Source organism: Eutrigla gurnardus, assembly GCF_963514095.1.
Source record: "Eutrigla gurnardus genome assembly, chromosome: 17".
Lineage (NCBI taxonomy): Eukaryota > Metazoa > Chordata > Actinopteri > Perciformes > Triglidae > Eutrigla > Eutrigla gurnardus.
Genome location: NC_139928.1, coordinates 10,288,296 through 10,302,315, shown reverse-complemented (window position 1 = coordinate 10,302,315; position 14,020 = coordinate 10,288,296). Strand labels below are relative to the sequence as shown.

The 14,020-nt window shown below is 46.1% G+C and overlaps 2 protein-coding genes across 3 annotated transcripts in view; one reads left to right on the top strand and one right to left on the bottom strand.

Moving 5' to 3' along the window:
- The first annotated feature begins 538 nt into the window (after window positions 1-538).
- LOC311027799 (polypeptide N-acetylgalactosaminyltransferase 15-like) lies at window positions 539-5,474 on the top strand. 2 transcript variants are annotated; one of them, XM_084031960.1, is made up of 10 exons: window positions 539-1,487; window positions 1,571-1,755; window positions 1,858-2,062; window positions 3,116-3,283; window positions 3,594-3,711; window positions 4,165-4,359; window positions 4,457-4,588; window positions 4,699-4,791; window positions 4,874-5,017; window positions 5,091-5,474. In XM_084031960.1, exons 1-10 carry the CDS (start codon window positions 964-966, stop codon window positions 5,280-5,282), a joined length of 1,956 nt encoding a protein of 651 aa, XP_083888086.1. In that variant the 5' UTR covers window positions 539-963; the 3' UTR covers window positions 5,283-5,474. The 2 variants fall into 2 exon arrangements, with proteins under 2 accessions (XP_083888086.1, XP_083888087.1); XM_084031961.1 differs by having other exon boundaries at window positions 542-1,487; window positions 1,589-1,755.
- Window positions 5,475-11,049: 5,575 nt separating this feature from the next.
- kcnh8 (potassium voltage-gated channel, subfamily H (eag-related), member 8) overlaps window positions 11,050-14,020 on the bottom strand; it is a 40,936-nt gene continuing 37,965 nt past the window's right edge. The window contains exon 16 of the mRNA XM_084031999.1: window positions 11,050-13,182. Within this exon, the coding sequence (XP_083888125.1) occupies window positions 12,601-13,182 (582 nt within the window). The 3' untranslated portion in view covers window positions 11,050-12,600. The remainder of the gene's footprint in view (window positions 13,183-14,020) is intronic.

Sequence of the window (14,020 nt, the reverse complement as noted above, 5' to 3'; positions counted from 1 at the left end):
GAAATTATTAGAGCCTTTCCACTGAAATTCTAACATCACTGTTTGGGTGATTTCCCTTTAACTGTTTATTTTATTTCCACATTTAGGTTCTGTTAGATTCATTACGATAAAGGTGGGAAAACAATTAGCCACTTGTTAAATAAAGGAAATAAATAAATAAATAATAATAAAAAAAAACCCTCAAACTTATTCTCAGCTTGAAAACAGCTGCCTGGGCTGCCAAGATCTCCGACTTCCCAGCACCGACACACGGTCATGGGACTGCGAGGCCCGCCGCCAGCTGGCCGGAGAGCGCATCTTTGATGTGTGACGCACCGGGGAAACGCCTGTAGGTTGTCGGCTCTCACGCAGACGAAGTGGAGGAGCTATGAAAACACCGTTTCAATTCACTGCAACGTGGGCTTTTTAAAACCAGTGTTTGCCAGGAATATTGGCTCCCACAGATTCACTGCGACATAAAAAAACTTCATGAGTTTTGGAACAAACTCTGTGTGGGAGCTGGAATTTGTTTTTTTCCTCTCCATCGGATGTTGTTTGATTAAAATGTGCTCTAATCCCTGTTATCAGGTGAACTATTGAGGTCGCTTTGAGGATCAGCTGTGCAGGTGTACGAGCAGGTGGGTGTATCAGGTGCATCTTCGGAGCTCTAATCCGCGGGCTTTAGGACCGCGGGAGGAGCTGGACGAGAGGCAAAGCCTGCGCACCTCCAGCATGAGGAGAAGTTGAGGACTTGAACCTGTCAAACGTGTCCGGTCTGGGACTCCATGGATGCGGTGCTGCACTCCAGACGACTGATGGTCGAGTTATTTATTTTTTCTACTTTCTGGATAATCTCCGCAGAGTCTCGTCACTCTGATGAAATGTAACTGACTTCAAAGTTGAGTCAAAGCTCCAAAAAATGTCTAAGTCAACACAGCACTGGAACAGCTTCGTATCCCCCTCTCCCCTCCTGCACTCTTCACCATGAGGCTGTCCGGCAGAACCGTCCGGAGGAGAGTGCTCGGGCTCTGGCTTCTGCTCCTCGGGTTCGTCCTGGTCACCCTGGCACTCTCACACCTCTTCAACCGGGACCGCGACCGCGGTCACCAGAAGCCTGCCCCCCCTCGCCGACCCCTGCAACGGATTCCAAACGCACCGGACCTGGAGGTCATCGTGGACTCCCGGGACCCCGCACTGGAGCTCGGTGTGGACCTCGCCCCGATCAAATCTCTGCAAGAAGACCAGCTTCTATTCGTGCCGTCGATGCACGGCACCAAGAACCCGGCGCAGAAGAAGGGGGGCTACAAGGTGATCCTGCACGGTGCAAACAAGGACACTCGCGCTCCCGCGCCTCCCATCCACGGGGAAATGGGGAGAGCGGTGCGGCTCCACCTGGAGGGCGCGGGCAGGGATGTGGAGGTGTCTGCGGCGCAGAAGTACGGCTTCAACGAGGTGGTCAGCGAGAGGATCTCCCTGCACCGCATGCTGCCCGAGGCGCGCCATCCCGAGTGAGTGCACGACTGAAAAGGCGCACTAGAACTTTTCTCCCCGACTTTGGTGTTAAACGAGTTACAGACAACGTGCATGACAGTGTGCATGTGGTTAACAGGTGTCTGGGGGAGCAGTACAGCGAGTCGCTGCCGTCGGCCAGTGTTGTTATCTGTTTTCACGACGAGGCTTGGTCCACGCTGCTGCGCACCGTGCACAGCGTGCTGGATACCGCACCTGCACAGCATCTGCAGGAGGTTCTGTTGGTGGACGACCTGAGCCAGCATGGTGAGTTTCCATCCATCATCCATCCATCCATCCATCCATCCATCCATCCATCCACTTGACCTGTGCTGCTGACACCCAATGTTTTTTTTTTCCTGGTCTCAGGTCACCTGAAGAGCGTGCTAAGTGAGTACGTGTCTCGTCTGGAAGGGGTGCGTTTGATTCGCAGCACCAAGCGCCTGGGCGTTGGAGGGTGCCGTACTCTGGGTGCTGCCACAGCTGCAGGGGAGGTGCTGGTGTTCGTGGACTCCCACTGTGAATGCCAGAAGGGTTGGCTGGAACCGCTGCTGGAGAGAGTGGCCCAGGACAGGTACTGTTTAGGCAAGGCAATTTGATTTGTATAGCTACTTTAAACAACAAGGTAATTCAAAGTGCTTAATATAAAACATTAAACACATTGGAAATAAACATGTACAAAAGTAATAATAAAAAATTGAAAACTAGCATATCAAAGGAGTTTATCCTCATCATGTAATCTGTTGTGTTATTATGAGTATTCTACAATGGCCAATTAAAAATGCCTCTGTTGTAAGATGGCCACAGTTTTGTAATGAAGAATAATTAAGATATAACTAAACATTTGATTTGGAAAAACAAGGCAGCTGTGCCCAACCTCTGTGGGTCTGCTCGTTTCTGTGTTCTGCCGTTTGACAGAAGCACTTAAGAGAAGCGAGAAGACGGAGGGCTCAGAGTTATCAGTTGTCCTCACTCATTAGTGAGGCACAGGATACATGTGCTGTGTGTGTAACATTACTGCTCTCCTGGTTTGGCTCTTGTGTCTCAGGCTGCCTGCAGCGTGGCACTAATTAGACTAGGTAATTAGGCTGAACTCTCAGACCTCCAGTCTGCAACCACTCGACTCTCTCAACCACATGTTTGACCCTTCGCTCATTCCTTGCTCTCTTTAATCTCGTCAATCCATTTCCTCCTGAGCATCACATCACACATGGCTTCATGGTGCAAATATTTCAAAATAACATATGTGAACCAGAACAGACCCCAACAAAGGACATGGTGTCTGTCGTTGTAGATTTGACTATTGGGACATATAACAGGCACACACACACGCATACAGACAAATACACACACACGCATACAGACAAATACACACACACGCTGAGGAGGAAACATTTTCCATTTCTCAGTCTCACCGCACACACACTTTGAATAATAAGTGGAAATCTAACCGAGGAAGGATGGTTAGGAATTTTAAATGTTGTTATTCTTCAAAATCTTTGACTGACAGGGCTTCTCATACATAACATCATTTCTGAAGAAGCCTACTTGGTAAATGTCAATGCAAAGAGATACAATTGAATACAAAAAAAATGAATGTACGGAGGAATGTGGCGTCTCTGTGCAGGACCAGAGTGGTGTCCCCCATCATGGATGTGATAGACTGGCAGACCTTTCAGTACAATGCCACCCAGTGGCCGGTCAGAGGAGTGTTCGACTGGAGACTTGACTTCTACTGGGAATCTAACCCTCAGCTGCAAGAGAAGGACCTGGACTCAGCGGTGCGACCCGTGCAGTGAGTTTACAGCAACATGATGTCAGCTGGGCTTTCATGACACAAGTATAAGTTTTAAGTTTTATTTGAAGTAACGTTGTTAACCTCATTAGGTAACGTTAGGTACTATTTGCTTTAAGTGCTCATAGCTCATAAAAATACTGGACGTCACACCTTAACTAAAGAAAACCTGTTCTTTGATCCGTTTGTCCTCGCTAACTGAGACTGCAATACTCTGAAGCTTGTGAAATCTCTGTGCTCCAGTGGTACTGAGACAATGTCCTGTGTTTGTCCTCGGCCAGTAAAGTGATGCTGATTCTGTGTACGACAGGAGCCCAGCGTTAGGAGGCGGAGCTGTGGCCATCGACAGACATTTCTTCCAGAGTGTGGGAGCCTACGACCCTGGGATGTTGCTATGGGGAGTGGAACAAATTGAGCTGTCAATCAGGGTAAACCCCCCCCCCCCCCCCCCCCCTTTCCAAATATGACCAACTTTTCATCCAAATGCTCCAATTCACCTGCTCACACATTACAGAGATGACAGGTTGCTTTTGTTTCTCATCTGAAGACTCACAAGCTTTTGTTAGCGAGGCTTTGGCTGATTCAGTTGCCGTCTGTCAGGGCCTCGGGAGTGTTTTGCCGGGAGACATGATGCCTTTTGCAAATGTGAATCTCAGGTTGTGAAGTGGTCTGGGAATGTCTGGGCCGGTTGACAAATGCACAGAGAGAAGAAACCTGTTTTCCTATGAAGACTGTACACATATTCATATTTTGGTAGTGTAATGTTGTGTGACAGATTCAAATTGGAAATGGCAGTTTGTTGAAGTAAAAAAATCAATACGCAGCTTGCAAACAAAATAGAAGATCATTTTGGATACCAGCCTGTTTTTGCTGCACCCTAGGTGTGGTCATGTGGGGGTTCCATGGAGGTGGTTCCCTGCTCTCGTGTGGCCCACCTGGACCACCACCACCTGCCTTACCGCTTCCCAGACCAGGAGCTGCTTCAGAGGAACAAGATCCGGACCGCAGACACCTGGATGGACGCATACAGGAAGATCTTCTACAGGAGAGACACACTCGCTCATTTCATCAGGCAGGTGTGTATGTTTGGTGTGGGAACCGAGTCCACAGATTGGTCGGTGAGCGTACCGGATATTAAAGAAAATAATTAAGGAGATACTTTCTTCTGTTCAGTCCGAGAGCCCAAACATCACAGAGCGTCTGCGGCTCAAGAGGAGTCTGGGCTGCAGGAACTTCCACTGGTACCTGACTACAGTTTACCCACAACTTTACATCCCCCAGGACAGACCGACGCTGTCGGGCGAGGTAGCACACACACACACACGCACACACACACACACACACACACACACACACACACACACACACACACAAACGGTTCATTCTACCCGTGTCCCATTTGTGTCCCCATGAAGCTGTACAATGTCGGCACTGGCAGCTGTGCAGACTACTCCCGAGGGCAGGGACGGGCCATGAAGGCAGCACCCTGCAGCGGGACGGGCAGCCAGGTAACCACGGCAACAGTTGAAAAAAAATCGAAGGTAGACAGGTAACACACAGTGGCAAAGACCATCTCTCTTGTCACCGCAGCACTGCGATCTAAACTCTGAGTTTGAAGTGCGATGGGGTCCCATGGGAGCCTTGTGTTTGGACGCGGAGGGAGGGAGGGTGATCTTGTCTCCGTGCCCCGCACATCGACCGACCGCCAGCAGATTCCAGTGGAAGTTTATAAAGGCAAGACTCAACTTTTTTGGTATCTATCTCAATAGATGGGTGGGTGTAATTCAGTGTGTGTTTTCTGCTTCAGCTGAGCGGGCAACTGGTTCACCAGCAGTCCCAGTTATGTCTGGAGGTGGTGAAGGAAGGAGGGCTCCCCCAAAGCAGCCCAAGAGAAGTCAAGACCCACGCCAAGACGGGAGATCTCTTCCTGCGTCCCTGCAGCCATCACCCCAGGCAACAGTGGCACTTTGAGCAACTAGTAGCTCCTAAAGGTGCCTGATGCAGAAAGTATAGAACGATTCATGTTATTAATGTATATTATCATATACTATGTACTGTGCATAGTGGCATACAGTAGTGCAGAAAAATACCAACAAAAGATGACTTTTTTTGTGCCACTTTGCCACTTTTTGTTCCTGTTTTAAGGATTGCAAATACATGTATTGTGTTAAATAATAAACAACATACTATCTAAAACCATAGCATATGATTATGTTGAAACAAATGTTATTTACATTTTTTTTAAATCAGGAATATATTTTGTATTCATGTATATTTAATCTTATACTGTTAAAAAAACCCTGCATGGAAGTATTCAGCAGACAGAATCCCATTAAAACCATTGCATCGCTAGGAACTGACTGCAGGCGCCACCCGCCCGTTCTCTCGCTTTATCTTCAAGTAGAATTAGAATTAGAAAACAGGGTAATCAAAAAACAATTTACAAGAAGAATAGGAAGAGATAAGAATAAATGGGCTCTTTTTTCTGAATGGTTCCTCAATTTCTGGTAGGGATCAGGTAAAATATACTCACAATTACACCAAAAGAAACTTTCTGTAGCATACAGATAGTTAGACAAGCTAGTTAGTCACTTTATTAAGGCCCTACATATATACTGGTTTTGGAAAGAGATATTAATAACACATAATATTATATTTTATTTGAGATTAAAGTAAGATTAGTAATTGATCACACACATCCACTTTCCATGTGAACATGTCTCTTTGAAAAGGTGCAACTGAACTTAAGTGTGCCAGAAATGCAAATCAGGTGCTCCCATTTGACAAGGACAGACAAAGAACACAAAACTAGAGACTTGGTGAATACTGTGATGATTAAGTGTTTCCTTAATTATTTTGAACAGTTTATATATCAAGTCTCTGACCAAAAATAAATGCTCACCTGCCAACACCAGAGGGAGCCATCTGACTGCCAAATGTCTTCTCTAAAGCCCCAACTGATCACTTTGTTATTGTTATGCACCAACAACCTCCCCATATGATTTACTTATGATCATTATGGATGTTCTCATCATTTATTTTGTTTTGACTTTCTGTGATTGAAGCTGGTATTGTTATGTTGTACAGTAAGCCTTCCATGTGACAGTGATATCCAATGGGATTGGGAGGACCGGATACTGTCAGAGATTTATCTTCTGATAATCATAACTGCATTATTGAAGCCACGTAGGTTAGGATGGCAACTGGCAGGCAGGGGCGACTCTCTCCTTGACCCCCCTGGGCGTTGAGTGCAAATAACCTCCTATACCCTGTCACAGTAATGCTTTTCTTAACCCATGATGCACTTAGCCCAGTCAAGTACACAGCACCTTTTCAATAAAAACCAGTCATATGGTATGTCTGCAGCCTGGAGGCATAGGTCAAACACTTGGATGAACAACATGTTGTTGATTAATACATCTTCTCTCAGTCTCATAACTATAGGCTGCCGAACTGTTGGACAAGAATGGCAACATCTCTCTGCTTGGGGTTTCCAGGACAGCAGGGGCACACAGAGGTCACTGCGTGGCTAATTTCACTGAAAAGAGATCCATGTTTGTCCAGAAGATTGCAGGACACGGTAGCCTGCAGCTATAACGTCTATTAAAGGAAAACAGGACAAAGCCAGACAGATCTGACAGTTTAACCCGCATGGTCTGTTTCTATGAGATTAATTTATGGACATGTTTCACATGAGACATCATTCCAGTTTGGGGTCTCAGAGACCTCAGGTCTATATCACGATTAAATACGGGCTACTACTACTCATAATAACAGATAAGAAGAGAGTAGATAGACCACGATTCATGCATCAAACCTATGGAGTCAGCACCCAAGGATGTGTGAAAACCAAAAGGAAGTTGAAAGAGGACCTGCACACACACACACACACACACACACACACACACACACACACACACACACACACACACACACACACACACACACACACACACACACACACACACTCATCTTCCAATGAACCTGTGAGACTCAGATGGATGTCAGCTGCTGTGGTGCGGGGAGCCATGGCCTCTTTATGAAGATCCATGGGGCTATTTCACCCAGGACGGTGGTGGCTGTACTAACTGTGCGTGCCTTTAAGAGCCTTGGGTGTTCTTTACACAGACACTGTTGTTTGGAGTGATTGGTTATGTGCTTGTTTTGCAATTAGGGTTCTATGTGGATGGGCCTCGGGAGCCAAGGCTGACACTGAGTAAAGATTAAGTGCATTAAAATGTGACAAAAACTTGGCTTGCAGCAGCAATTAAGGTCAGAGACAGAAAAATTGCTTTTGAATGTCTCATTTAGCGAGTCCTGGTGACACAAACACTTTCTAAGGGCACCCTTTAAAGTCCGTATCCGTGTTTCAATGACGTAATACACCAAATACCTAAAAACTGTTTTTTTCAGGTCAAAAAACACATTTGGAATTACTCTAAGGAGAAAATAATTGCTGCAGTCTTTCTTAATTCTACTGCTTACATTTTTGGGCACACTTGTGTGCCAGCTAGTGAGTCCTTTGGCGAGTGCAGACCAGCTTTTACTGTGCATGCGTTCTCCCCCAATGATAAGATGTATGACATCTTTTTGAATTTCAACCTAGTTGGAGGTTAATGATGAGTTGATAAAGACAAATGTGATTTAATACACCTTACAGTTTAGAGGCCCTTAATTAACACCACAGAGCTGGTTGACAAGGTGACCCACGGTCACACTGATAATGGACACGGAAAGTGTTGCAAACGTTGTTATTTGATCATTCAGTTGTAGTTATATGTGTTTTGCTTTGGAAAATCTCACTCCTGTTCAAGTCCCATCCAGAGGGGAATATCTGGCCCTTAAGCTGCTCTACGTCAAGAAATTAAGATACCGTAAGTTCATTGATAGACACCTGAAAAATGACAAAATGTATGTTGGAACCAGCAGTCCCAATCTCTTTTAAACAACTACGGAGGCTGACAAATAAATGCTTTGAACACCGTGAGACCCATCACATAAATCAAACAGACAGACAGCAAGCCCTACAGCTACCATCTTACCAGATAGTTAAATGTTTTTGCAGCCTCTTATTAGACGGCTATAAAGAAATTGCTTCATTTTGTAATGTCACTTTTTGAATAGTTATCCTTGAAAAACACCCCGCCGAACAACAGGATGGCAAACATCGTCTACGGCTTTCAAACGGTTTTAAACTGTGTTTAAAGAGTAAAACGCTCCCAGGTGTTCACATTAAAATGAATGCCTTTTGTCTCCTTCCGTAATTCTGGACCCGACTTTTCTATGAGGACCCCTTACATCACTGTTACATGCAACACAATGGGAGACAACTATTTTGCAGAGCTCTACATGGTGATGATCCTCCTATCTGCTGCTTTGAAAATGCCAGGCTCGTCTCTGACAGGTGAGCAACAAAGGAGGTCATTTAGAAGCCGTTCCAGTATCCTCGCTTGATGGGCATAGCTGGACCTGCACTTCCCAGGGAAGGAACCACCATTAATCTCCACTTCTGACATGCGCATTGTTCTGCCATCACCCCACCCACCAGCACCACCACTTGTACCTCGGCACCCAGGGGAGCAGCTCAGACTCATTTATCAAACACACAAGATGTCCTGCGAGCGTCCCCCCTGCCTTCCTGCTGTACGCCATGCAAATGTAACCATTCAGATGTGCAGTGGTGGCGGCTGTGTCACCCGGAGTGGAACCGATGAATGTAAAGCCCTTCTGTGGATAGCTTTGCCCTTATTCGATATGTGTGCTCTTATGTTTGCAAACAGGCGCATACACACTCGATATACACGGACGTACACATAATCAGTAGCCCACACATTTAAACACAAACATAATGTGGCCTTGGTTCGGCACGCAGCTCGGTCTTTTTTGTTGTTGCTAGCAGGCAGGCGGCCTATCATTGGCCGAACGGAGACACCTCACCACAGCTGGCAGATTTCAACATATCTCCATTATGTCCATGGAGATGAAAGCAGAGAAAGGGACATATTTTTTTAGTTTACCTGAGAGGGAAGTTCACACCTCCTGCACAGCGATGGTGGGTTTTTTTCTGCTGAAATCTGGGGCGAGGGACAAAGTGAAGAGGCTCTTTTCACTGGGATAAAGTGCTCATTTGAATGGAAGAGTGAATGTGTGTGTGTGTGTGTGTGTGTGTGTGTGTGTGTGTGTGTGTGTGTGTGTGTGTGTGTGTGTGTGTGTGTGTGTGTGTGTGTGTGCATACAGATGAAAAGAGTGGACAGGGATGAATAGTTGCTGTATTTGGGTCAGGGCCATCATTAAACAACGTAGATTAAACAGACAGCAATAGAGGGGAATATGAAACACAGTTAGATGCATTTGGGGAATAAAGATAAATGCACACACATAAGTCCACATCGCACCTCTTCTGTAACGCTTTTCTCCTTTTACCCCCCCGTCTCCATTCTGTCCATCGCTTTGAGTTGGACCCAACTTTAATCAAAAATCACAAGCGGTGGGAAAGAGGAAGGCAAGGGTGCAAGGGAGAAAGGCAGATGGGCCTCAGTTAGCTCATGACAGATTGTGGGATGCGGTGAATAAAAGATGAGTTCGCTAGCAGGTGGATAAAATGATGCATAAACAGCCAGGATGGGATTGTCTGTACACCATTAAATATGGATGGGCCTTGAAGACCCCAGGCTAAATAACAGCATTCCCACAGATGTGCTGAGGCGCTGCTAAATACACAAATAATCATCCTCAGTGCAAACATCCCCCCCCACACACACACACACACATCAATGGCCACGTCCCTTCCCAGTAAAACACACAAGAAATTATCTACCGGTAAGTCGGGGATATTTTAGATGACACATATCTCCATTTCCACCTTCTCGCCATTTCATATCAGAAAAAATGTTGCCCATAAAATATATCTCACATCATCTCTACTGGTGTATTCATCTAATGCAGACAGAGCCAGTATTCCCCTCACTCCACTTCCATAATACACACACACACACACACACGCACACACACACGTCCGCAAAAGAAAAACACATCACTATTATAGCAATGTGGACAAGCACGCATCGTGCAGCTGGAGATCTGGATTTAACTTTGTGTGTTGGGGAGTCCAAGAACAATTCAGCACCAGCTGTTGAATGGGTTTTCATAGAACTCTGCAAACACTTTCATGTCTCCCTCACGATGAATCGTGAACTTTGGAACTCCCAAAACACTTCCAGTGCGGTCAACATCAGGTCAGAGTTTTCATGTAATACTAAATCCCACCAGCCTCTGTAGTTATTGGGTGCTAATTCACAAGTATCAGCATGTTAACATGCTAGACTAAGATTGTGAACATGGTAAAAATTATACCTGCTAACATCAGCTTGTGGAAATTGTCATTGCGAGCATGTTTGTGCCGATGTTAACATTTAGCTTCCTCACACACAGAGCTGCTCACATGGACTTATAAATGTTAATGTGGCATAACGTAATCTATACCTGTTTTAGTTATAATCTAATCATATTATGTGTTCACACATTCATTTATCTGGAGGTCAGACACCTACCAACTGACTGAGCTGAATAAAGGCCTTTGATAGTGATTGTTTTGTTTAGTATGTGGGTTTAAAGAAATATACTCTTCATGGAAGTGACGATCTCTTAACCTCTCTTTCTTTGCGTTAGTGAATGTTTCTGTGAACATTGAACACAAACAAAAAGCCAGGGACATAACAGTCATATTTGTCATTTATTAGCATAACAGTTTTTTCGTATCTAATAATATCAAAAATGTTAAGGGAAAAAAAGATGTTTTATTACAGTACATTCCATTTGCAGAGAAGCAGAGGCAAACCAGTCAGAAGAGCACAGTAGATCTGTGGTGACGAGAGTTCGGACCATTTTCCTGGTATAAGATTGCATTGGCTGGAACCAGCAAACAGCACTGCCATAACTCCATATACAGTAGCATCATTAACTGCCATCCCACACTCTTGCATTCCTTGAGGTAAAAAAATACATCTTTAGTATTGATACATTCATAGAAATATAAAAGTGTCTTTATTTCCATATTGTGCTTTTATGTGGGGAGTATTGCCTTTTGCTCTGAACAGCTGAGAAAATGGATATCGGAGATGGTATCCCGGGGTGACGATCAGGGAAATGGCCTCCGTCGTGGCTCGTGAACCAATTTAGCATCGGCAATTTGCTCCGGGCCACTTCACAACAGGGGCGACTACCTTGTGCCCAAATTACCCAGTTGTTTAAACTGAACGTCCAATAAATATGCTTCAGTAAATGCCAGGTTCACCTATTAAACGGTTGAACCGTGTTTCCTTTAAATAGATAGATAAATGGCAAGCTGGATTTCCAGGATGACATGCAGCATGTTAATGTGTGTCTACAGGCACCACTCAAAAGGCTTGGAAAGGCATGCAGAGAGCAAGAGAAAGAGGGAGAGGGAGAGAGTGTAGGTGTGGGGAGGAGAACACTGGAAAAGGGAAGCAGAGAGGGAGAACGAGTCCCTGTGCTCAGTGTGACAGACGACAGCAGGGGCTGTGCTGCCCGAGGCATAACATACCCCCCCTTCTATAACCAACTTCCTCCACCCTCCATCCCCTCTTCCCCGAGGGCCAGCGGTAAAGAGCACTTCCCATCTCCTTCCTCGCACCATTCTGTGCTCCCAGTCCAACCAGCCAACGCACTGGAACATGCGATCCAGAGCAACGTGTGTGCGTTGAATGCGTGACGAAAGAAGGGTTAAAAGGAGAGGAAATAGCAGAGATAGGAGGGTGGAGGGGTGGGGGGGGGGGCATAACAGCCTCAACCCCTCCCTGTCTCCAAAGCCCACCTCCACCACTCACGATGCTTTCTCTTTCTCCAACCAGCCCAGCCGACCTGAAACCATCATTAGCCAGGAGCAAAAAATAAATAAAAAAAAAGGGAGGGCAGAAAGAGCTCTCCCCCTCTGTATCCTTCTTGTCCTCCATTATGGCACAATCCAAACTGGAGTTGGGGGAGGACTGGGTGGGTGAGCCGTGCCAGGGAGCTGCCGCCATGCAGCTCCACAACTGATCCTGTACATTCGGTCTAACAACACTATGTTTCTATAAGGTAAAGCTAATGCACCTAAACCTCTGTACTTGTTTTCATGCAACAAGATTTTTAAATACGTGCCTTTAAAGCAAAAGGAATCTGAGTCGAATCCCTGCAAACGTCCTCCGATGATATGGCAGACCTGATTCAATCAGTTTCATCTCCAGTTCAGGACCATATCCCCCAAAATATCCCAGATTAATTCCTCCGGAGTTGAGAAAAGTTCAGATGGAGGGCTGCTACAAACCCTTGGTTGGGTTGTGGTAGGTGCCCCCAAGTCCAGTTTGCAGAGAATACCCAGAGCTGTGATGAGGGCCCTCATCTCCCCCACCTTGTGGAGGTGGACTGTGTACCCTTGACCTGATGGGGACAGAAACCCCTTCTCTGTAGTGGGAAATCTCTGGTGAGCTGAGGGGTGACGAAGGCTCTGTGATGACGGACTGCAGTTGAGGAGCAGATGAGTTGCTAGTCGGAGGCGGAGTCGAGCCGGGGATAGCAGCGTAGCCCAGCTGGAGGTCCTGCGGTCTGTGAGCGAGGGAGTCTGTGTGGCACATCGCACCATGTTGCTGAGGGATCGTGAGGGGAGACGAGGGCAACGACATGGCCGTGTCCGTCCAGATGGAGGCAGTCTGAGAGGAGCATGGTGAAGGGAACGACATAGGAGGGGTAGGATGGGGCAGGTATGTGAGATGCACTGGGGAGTAGTGCGTGGGGCAGACTACTCTAGTCTGCGACGCTGATGACATGAGGGTCTCCATAAGTTGAGACATTCTCTTCATGACTTGTCCAAGGTCGGCCACTTCCCTCCCGAGGGTGCTCACCTGCACACACAAACACACATTTTAAAAAAGAAAAAGAAATGCCTCACGCCTCCTTTTCCATGGGAGGGGTGTGGCAAGTAGGTAGTGTTATAAAAGCATTTTAACAAGTTAATAATAATGATGTTTTTTTTTTTACTGCAGATTAGTAGCCTATATGCTACATCATCATGAATTCCGATTTCCAGGTCAGTCCCTTTGGAATCAAAATATTTCCATCTCTTATGTGCCATGTTAACATCGTGCTGCTATAATCGGTCATTACACTGCTGATGGGCGGGGGTTGGTGGTGATTACTTCCTCGCTGCACATGGCATGTCCACAGAGGGCACGACCAGGAAGCCCTGCCAACGCGCCATCTGCTTCTACCAGTCAAAATCACTCACGACCATTCATCAGACCAATCATGCACATCAGTGCAAGTGGATGCACATCAGCCCTCAGCAGGACACACAGCTCCAGGTGGGAGCTGCTCTGGTGATCAAGTGCATTGTCATCACGTCGGCTTCCCTCAGTTGCATGTGTGAATTTGAAACGGTTATAAATTCATTGTCTTATCACTAAAAAGTCCCCAGCGTACACGTAATTGTATTCTCTATTACACGTCGGTATTCTTTAACATCCAGGTTGTTTAACTTTGATCTAGCACGCTGGGTCCCAGACAATAGTTTAAACAGAATAACAATATTCTCTCCCATCTCTCTCTCCCTCTCTGGAGTGGCTGATAAAAGCCAGTGTCTAAACTCTGGCTCTGATAAAAATAGAAAAGCTGAGAGCGACAGGACAGTCCAATCTGACACGCTGTCAACATGATTCCAGCGCTCCCACCTCAGAGACAACC

Coding starts and splice junctions, on each gene's coding strand:
- LOC311027799 (XM_084031960.1), top strand. CDS start 964: ATGAGGCTGTCCGGCAGAACCGTCCGGAGGAGAGTGCTCGGGCTCTGG. Junction 3,284..3,593: donor TCAGCGGTGCGACCCGTGCA/GTGAGTTTACAG, acceptor TGTGTACGACAG/GAGCCCAGCGTTAGGAGGCG. Junction 4,360..4,456: donor TCGCTCATTTCATCAGGCAG/GTGTGTATGTTT, acceptor TCTTCTGTTCAG/TCCGAGAGCCCAAACATCAC.